The 8,881-nt window shown below is 35.5% G+C and overlaps 1 protein-coding gene across 1 annotated transcript; it reads right to left on the minus strand.

The window, feature by feature from the left end:
- Positions 1-5,415: 5,415 nt before the first annotated feature.
- On the minus strand, positions 5,416-7,521 carry LOC121235881 (zinc transporter 1-like). Its single transcript, XM_041132310.1, has 3 exons — positions 6,684-7,521; positions 6,375-6,524; positions 5,416-5,760 (listed from the first exon to the last, which is right to left on the minus strand). The coding sequence occupies exons 1-3, from the start codon at positions 7,305-7,307 to the stop codon at positions 5,455-5,457; spliced, it is 1,080 nt and encodes a 359-aa protein (XP_040988244.1). The 5' UTR covers positions 7,308-7,521; the 3' UTR covers positions 5,416-5,454.
- Between the last annotated feature and the right edge of the window lie 1,360 nt (positions 7,522-8,881).

Genomic DNA, 8,881 nt, shown 5'->3' on the forward strand with positions numbered 1-8,881 from the left:
ATGGAATCTATAACCTCAAGCCATGCATGCAGTGTATCAAAGTGCTCTGTTTAATTCTCATTCTCTCAAGATGTTTCCTCGTCTTGATCTTGTCCTTTGTCTTTTTGTTAATGCTCATTAATGTACCCAGTATATTATCACAAATATTTTTCTCTATGTGCATTACATCCAAACTATGTCACAACATACAGAACGACCAATACGGCAAGTCAAAAAAAATACTACGCTTTGTCTAATTCAATTTTGTTGCGCCTCATTTTCTCTTGTTCTTTCCCCGACCTTTGGCAAAATTGTTTGCTCTAATATGTACCAGTTGTTCTACTATCTCTTCCCCAGACAACTCTTTTGGTGCAATTCTATCCTCTACTATCTCATCAAACTTAGCACATTCTCTTCTCCATGCATGATTTGCTGGTAGATAACGTCGATGACACATGAAACACAACTTCTGAGAATATTTTAACTACTCACTAGTAGTTTATTTATTACACGTAGGACACGCTAACTTCCTTTTAGTACTCAAGCCGGAAAGATCCCCATATGTTGGAAAGTCATTTATCGTCCACATTACCGCAACATACATCTGAAAAGATGTCGACGTGGATGCATCATAAGTTCTGATGCTTGTTTCCCATAACTCTTTCAACTCTTCAATCAACGGCTGCATGAATACGTCAATGTCATTCCCATGTGATTTTGGGCCGGGGATAAGTAAAGTTAACAAAAAGTTGGGCGCCTTCATGCACCTCCATGGTGGAAGATTATACGGAATCAACACTACGTGCCAAGTGCTATAACTTGTACTCAATATTCCTAAAAGGGTTGAATCCATCAGTTGTGAGTCCCAAGCGCACGTTTCGAGCTTCTATCGCAAACTCTGGGTATTGATTGTCAAATGATTGCCACGCAAGTGAGTCAGTTGGGTGCCTCATATATGCATCATCCTTAACTCTTTTCTCCTCGTGCCACCTCATATCGTGAGCTATTTTCTTATACATATATAGTCTTTGTAACCTAGGTCTCAAGAGAAAATGTCGCAACACCTTAACCGGCACATTTTTCTTACCCTTCCACCTCGACTCTCCATATACAGGACATGCTTATTTCTCCTCGTTCTCCTTCCAGAACAAAACACAATCATTCTTGCATACATGTATGAACTTGTATTCAAACCCTAATCCCTTTCTCAATTGTTTTGCTTCATAAAAGTTCTTCGACAATGCAGCATTTCAAGAACCACCTCGTTAAATAAGTCCAATACCATGTTTATTGCTTTCGTCGACATCTTATACAAAGACTTAATGTGAAGCAACCGTACAATAAACGATATTTTAGAATGTTTTGTACAGCCTGGATAAAACTCATGATTTGCATATTCCCACATTGCAGTGAAGTTTTCAGAATCAATCACTCAGCCACTTGAGGCATTATTGTCAACCTCATTCATAAACATCCTAGCTCCAATGTCACCCAACATCTCATCCTGCTCATAATCATCATTCATTTGCCGTAAATAATTCAGATGACTGAACCATACATCCGCTGACTGTTCATACTGCTCACCATGCAGTACCCATCAGGTATATCCCAGATCCATACGGTTAACAAATATATGACTTTTAACTTCATCCAACCCTATCGCACACAAATTTTTACACCCTCGACATGGACACTTAATGTAACCACAACTATCAGCAAAGGCTCGAGTAAAATCAATGAAGGTTCTTACTCCACGCGCTTAGGTTATGTAATCCTTTCCAAGTCTATCGCCTAGACGCATCTAACTTTTGTTTATTGCTAAAAACATATATCTATTAGTAACACGTACATAGAAAATTCACAGGCATGTCATGCTCCAATTCTCATTACTTTTTTGATAAGGTAGTTGGTCTTATCCCCTTCGAGATTATATTATTCATATTGCACAAATCTCGTCACTCTACTACTTTCCACGTAAGTAGAAATTTCGGCAGCACCTCCTCATAGTTCTCCAAGTATACATGTTCACATAGAGGGATTGTGACCCTACGAATAGTAGAGGAAGACACCAAAACTTCATATTAAACATGGAAAGTAGGAGTAACAAAAATGTGCAATACAGATAATATAATCTCAAACTGTCCACACTAGAAAATTCAAGAATTAATGGACACATAAATGTACACTAATTTCCAAACAGGTCTAAGGTTATTTATGTAATGTCACACAATATCTATCTAAAAACACTACAAACAATATCCCCTTGTTGTTTGAATTAATAATGTCAAATAAATAGTGTTATATTGTTAGACTAGAGAGAGATGAAAGAATATGTAAAGCTTGTTTACATATTCTTTCATCTCTCTCTAGTTTAACAATATAACACTACTATTTGTTTGACATTGTTAATTTATAAAAAAAATAAAAATTAATAGTTATGGAATCGAAACTTCCGATTTTTTAACAGGCAACAAAGTATTTTATAATGATCTTGGATTGGTTGGGGCTATCCTATGCGAAATACTATAATGATTGATCTCGGATTATTATTCCTAAATTATAATTTTAATTGTTATTATATATCTTAGAACATTGTTCATTGATATCTATGTAATTTTAATTATTATTATATAATTGTTATTATATAAGTTTAAAGGTTAGTATATAATTAGGAATGTTATTATTTCTAAATTATAATTTTAATTGTTATTATATATCTTAGACATTGTTAATTGATACCTATGCAATTTTAATTGTTAGTATATAATTCTTAGGACTGAGTGGTTCCCGAAACCCATTAGTGGCTAGACCTTCATCTTCATTTTCTGGTTACCACAAATTGCCAATGGCCAAACGAGCACCGTAGAAAACTTTCTTGAAGTTTATACTTCATTTCTACGGTGGAATTTGACCAATTTCATTGTGTTTGACATGTACAGGAATGACTAAGTCGACCCACTCATTTCTGTATCGTAACGTTTAAACGTTACGATATAACGTTCAAACGTTATATCTTCCAAATGTGGAAGACGACATACATGTTCGCACGTTAATCATATAACGTGTGAATGTTATACAGTACTTGCGAACGTATTTAGTATGCATGCGAATTTAAACTATACATGCGAACGTACATTTGTAATGTTTGCACATATGATCGTTCATATTCTTGAGCGGCACATACGTGCGAATCTTAATATTACATGCGAACGTTATTTGTAATTCGTGCAAATGTAAAACCTTTTAGTTGTCATAAACCAAATATATGTTTGAACTAATAGTTATGTACGTTCGCACGTATTATTAAATACGTTCAACAGCTTATTCACGTGCGAACGTGATATACTTTATACGTTCCAACGTGTATTTGAGCCGTCACATTTGAACATTTATCATATTATGTTCGAATGCTTATACTAGATAATCTAACGTGCAAACGTAATAACCAAAATGTTCGCACGTATAAGCTTATCCTCCGAACGTTAAATTTTACGTTCGAACATGTACCGGGAATAATTTAGATTAGAATACATAATATGCTTCGTAATATTAATATTGCTCATTTTTTTTTTCTTTTAGGATATGACTCATCTTTTGACTATTAGGAAAATGGAGAGGGAAGGAACAACAAAGGACAAGTCTCGAATCGAGGCTCGAACAGTGATGTCTGAACGAGAAGTCATGATCAACCACTTTCACGAACTCATATGGGAGCAGAAGAGCGATCGAGATGTGTTCGTTACGAGAGGTTGGATGAGTATCTGCACATTGGTTCGGGAGTTTTATATGCAGTAAGGATGCATCCTCTCACACCATGACAATACGTGGTGTTCAGTTCGAGGTCTCGGCGGATGTCATCGTCAAGTTTTTGGGGATCGATCGTGTAGCTGAGATATCGACTGCAGGAGATGCTCAGCCTATGGATGGATCCTGAGTAGATGCAGATGTAGTCACTTCTGTATCATCTACTGACCTAGTTGACTGGTCGGAGGCTGGGGATACTGATGAGGAGGATGGCGGTCGAGTTGAGGATTTCTATATCCTCACTAGGACTGACCAAGACCAGATCGATAAGAAGAACTCCTTCAGCCAGATACAGCTCCTCCCTTTTTTCCGCATGTTGCATCTTATTGTTGCAACAAATGTGGATCTTGTGGGACATAAGATCATATTTAGCCAAAAACGTGCACAGTTCCTTATACAAGTGGCATGTAGAGAACCCATTGACTTGCCACTTCGTATTTTTGAGAGAATCCGTTACGAGGCGAGCGTCGTCTCCACGGACAACCTCCCATATGGAGTTCTAATTACCAAGCTATTAATAGCCCAAGGTGTGCAACCCATGGTGGATGAGTGAAGTATAGACCAGATGAGCCCCATCGACATTACCACACACCATCAAAGCATTGGACAGGAAAAAGGGCATGCTCGACGTCAGCCTGGCCTTGTACCAGATCTTGTTCCTCTGATCTAATCCAAGCCCCGTGTTGCGAGTACTAATCAACCGCCGATGGGTACATCTATGGGAGATGCGTGGCCTGCTTGTATTGATACGAGGGTCTCAAATATTACTACGCACATTGATCGAAAGATCGAGTCAATAGAACATAGTGTTGAAGATTTTGTCGTCGATGTTCTCCATCGGATATATATCCTAAACACAAAGGTCAACGCATTGACTGAAAATTTTAATAAATATGTAACCAACACGTTTTGAGTATTTTGTACATTATTTTTATCATATGTAATGAACAATATTATTATTTAATATATCTACTGTTTTGAAATTCAATTCTCAATCTTTTTTTAATGTTAGCTTATATAACTTTAATATTAAATCACTGCAATTTAATTCTCAATTTTTTTTAATTTGAAATATCCAACTTTAGTATTAAATCAATTAACGTTCACACGTGAGAATCAATACCTTTCGAACGTTGGCGCCAAGATTTTTTATGTTCGCACGTAAATATAACCCACGTTCGAATGTCCAGGAAACGTTCTAACGTGAATATGTATACGTTCAAACGTAATACAATTTCTCAGTTGCCGTCAATGATGATTTTGTGACGGTTTGGGCACTATCACAATTTCCAAACCATTACAAAAACTAATTTTTGTTGTAGTGATGTAAATAACTGAAGAGTTTTGTTACTCACTTTTACGTACTCTTTATACACTTTACTGATGTGATTGATCAAAATAGTTATTTTATATTAAAAAAAAAAGTGATGCGATCAATTATATTAATAGAATGCGTAAAAAATATATAAAAGTGACTATACGGAAACTTTTTGGTGGCGGGAATTTAGGACAAAAATTTCTCTACGGCTGCCGTATGTATGCATCTGCTCCTGTTTCTGGGTGGACCTTGTGATTAGAATTCAGTGCCCTTTTACAGGGAAATGAAACCATGCAGACTACTCAAGGACGGCATAGTACAAATTAACCATATCGATATTGGTGCTCAAAACCTCAAGCCCATTTGGCTAGGACTGACATACAACCAGCTCCTATTAGAAGTGAGAGATTTGCTCCTAATTGAATCCTCAGATTGTTTTGCAGTCTTGGGTTCATGAAATCTGCTGCTAGTAGATCAACCAGTGCCATGTAAACTAAAATCCCAGCAGATGCAGCTTCAAAAATCCCTTGAACTATCAGAGCAGTCGGGCTATTCTCCTTGTAAACGCTTGATATTCCAGTGCCGATTGCAATCCCAACTGGGGTTGTGAGGGAGAAAAAAGTTGCCATTATTGCTGCAGATCTAGTCTTGAATTGCGCCTGACAGAAACAAAAATTCCTAGGTATAGATAGATACAAAATAAATGACAGCAAATCTTTAGGCAAAATATATAAAACACGAGTGTTATAGTCTGCTGATGATATGCATGTGGCTCACAACTAGCAGAGCTGCAATGCCCCCAAAATTCATTACTTTGGTCTAAAAGTCAAAGTCTCATTTTTCAGCATGAAAGTTGGCCAACTGGATGTTTGAGTTGACCCGTTAGACTTGTTTAAAGGAGTTTCATATTGTTTCTTCATTTGAATTAACTATTACCAAAGAGTGTCGTTTCTCACTTCTTACGATGTATAGGGAGATTCTCAGCTTGGAACATTTTGATTCTTTATATTTTAAGGTCAAATTTAAATCTGCCAAAGTGTTCAGATTATTACCACGATACTATTTTATTATAAGTGAGGACAATCAATAAAGTAATTACGGATACCGTCCTTTAAAAAAATATATTACTAAAGAAACGATGGTTTGCCTATTGTGAAAACATTTACAACCTTATTAATATTATATAAAATTGCTAATGGCACTCAATTTTCTTTAGTTAAAGAGACTCAGCTTGAATCCAAGGCTATATACAGAAAGGAGTACTGTGATGTACCTGAGATATGCAGCCACCAAGCCCCATGCCCTCAAAAAACTGATGAAAAGACAAGGCTGCTATGAGAGGTTTTATTGTTTCAGGGTTCCCCGAAGCACCCAAAGATATTCCAATTATAACTGAATGAGCCACAATTCCTAGCTCCAACACCTAATAATTAAACACGCACCCAACAAAGTTAGAAAAACTCCCAAGCAAATAAAATAATAGTACTGCTATAAGGTTAATTGCTGGTGAACAATCTGAGAAACATCAATAAGACAAATTATTAATTAAACCAATAAACAACGAACCTAATATCACTCTTACTTGTGATATAACCCGAAAACGGATTAGCTCAGCCAGATTAGTCTCCTCGGAATGGTTGGCTGAGCCATGAGCATGGCCATGCGTGGCATGTGTATGAACATGTATGTGTCCGGCATGTTCATCGCCCATCTCTTCATCTCCATTGATCACCTGCTTAGATTTGTTGAAGTGCAGCCTTTTATAAAATCCTGTTGCGGATGAATCAACTATTAATGTTGCTATAGCAGACATCATGGCAACGAAACCAGCAAACGGAAAGTTTCCCCATGGATTCTCGTTTAGGCAAGGTGATGTTAGACTCTCAAAAGCATCCGGCAATATGTGGATGAACCCAGTTGCTAGGATTACCCCAGCAGCAAAGGCTTTGATCATGAAAAAGATGTCATTTTCAGGCCTTAGGCTTGGGATTTTCTTGCCTAACAGTGGGATGCCAACACCCACAGCACCAGCAAAGAGAATAGCTGCAACCGAAGTCAATTTATATCTAAGTGTTTCGCTTTTGTTGGTCTCTGTGGCCTCAACATCGCAGGTACAATCTCCAGAAACTATAGTAGGAAGGAAAACTAACATAAAAACAAACAACATCCTTAAGATGTTGAAAGAACAAGCTCTACTTTTGATCATGGCGTGAGAGAGAAGAAAAGGTAGTCACCAAAAAGGAGGAAATTATGGTACTGGTGCAATTGGGCAAAGGTTTGCTGGTGGATTCTTTGAACAAGGCTCTAGTACTTGTGTTTGTTATATAGAAAAGAAAAAGATCGAAGTTGCAAATTAATGGGATTTCTGTTTAAAATAATTTATTGGCTTATTTTGAAAACAGGACTAAGGAATAATCGATGAATGGCTATTAGATCGAGCATCTTATGTATAGTAGTCCAGTGCATGAGCATTAAAGAAAGCCAAAAAAAAAAAAAATGTAGATTATGGACTTGCATATATAAAACGCTAGCTTCTCAAGTTGGCTGTGTGGTATGCATGTGGGTTGTCAGCATATGGATGTAGGTTGGATGGCCTGAAAATTGAGGAATATAACATTATAACATATTTACATGGAATGCAAATCATGATCATATAAAAAAGTTTAATTACTAAATAGAAATGATAGTTATAGTCGTCACTGTAAGCGTCGCATAATTATTTTTAAAAAAATAAATAAATATGATATTTATATAAAAAAAAAATTAATTTTTTAATAATAATTTTTATTTTTTTTAAATAATTATACGACACTTTTACCTTTCATAATTGTACATAATATTATTTATGAATAAAAGTGTTTCACATATAAGTTAATTATTTATTAGGTGTCAGTGGCCATATGTGTATGATCTATATATGTGAAAAAGCAACGAATTTAAAAACACGGATTTCGTACCCAGTTTAGTGGATATTGGTGGGGACATCCTTGAATGCGTAATGAGTATATATTTTTACGTTTTTGATATATATGATAATATTTAATTTATAAAAAAACTTAAAATTAAATTTTCTTAGAGATTAAGATCATTTAATGTGTATGGTAGTAGCATTCACAACGGTTTACAAATATGACTTTTCTTTCTTTCCTAAGATTTTAGAAAAATGCTATTCATCTCACCGACAGTTGGGCTTCGATTAGATTTTGATAAAATTTTTTTTATATATAGTGATTAAAAAAAAATTTAATGATGTTGTAAATTTTTTTAAATATTTAAAAATATAAAAAAAATAAAACATTTTTTACCTTTATCGGGACCCTCGTGCTAGTGCTCAAGATTTTATGGGATTCTATAAAAATGGTCATCTCAATATATGCAGAAGTGCTCGGAAATGCGTGAAATGTGATGATATTGCATGTAGTCGCGTAAATGAATTATGTCGTGAGAGAACGATATATATAAATATATACATATATAAAGGGAAGAGAAAAGAATAATAATATATAAAATAATATTGGATATAATTATGAGTACTTGTGCAAAGATTTTATTATAAATATTATTTCTTTCTTTAATAAATACGAGGGTTCGAGTAGGTTTCACCGCCACACTCGAGAAAAGGACATGAAAAAGCGATCGAAGGGAAGGTGTAGACATAATGTTGTCATGCAAATGCCTTTTTCAGTAATCTCGCTTTGATTGCATCGGTATAGTGTTTAGTTTAGTTGAAGTCAATCCGAGAATGTCGTTAGGATGTCTGTCTCTCTTTTTTGAATTAAT

Source organism: Juglans microcarpa x Juglans regia, chromosome 6D, assembly GCF_004785595.1.
Source record: "Juglans microcarpa x Juglans regia isolate MS1-56 chromosome 6D, Jm3101_v1.0, whole genome shotgun sequence".
NCBI lineage: Eukaryota > Viridiplantae > Streptophyta > Magnoliopsida > Fagales > Juglandaceae > Juglans > Juglans microcarpa x Juglans regia.

Coding starts and splice junctions, on each gene's coding strand:
- LOC121235881 (XM_041132310.1), bottom strand. CDS start 7,307: ATGATCAAAAGTAGAGCTTGTTCTTTCAACATCTTAAGGATGTTGTTT. Junction 6,525..6,683: donor GTTTTCGGGTTATATCACAA/GTAAGAGTGATA, acceptor TTTAATTATTAG/GTGTTGGAGCTAGGAATTGT. Junction 5,761..6,374: donor TTGGTGGCTGCATATCTCAG/GTACATCACAGT, acceptor TGTTTCTGTCAG/GCGCAATTCAAGACTAGATC.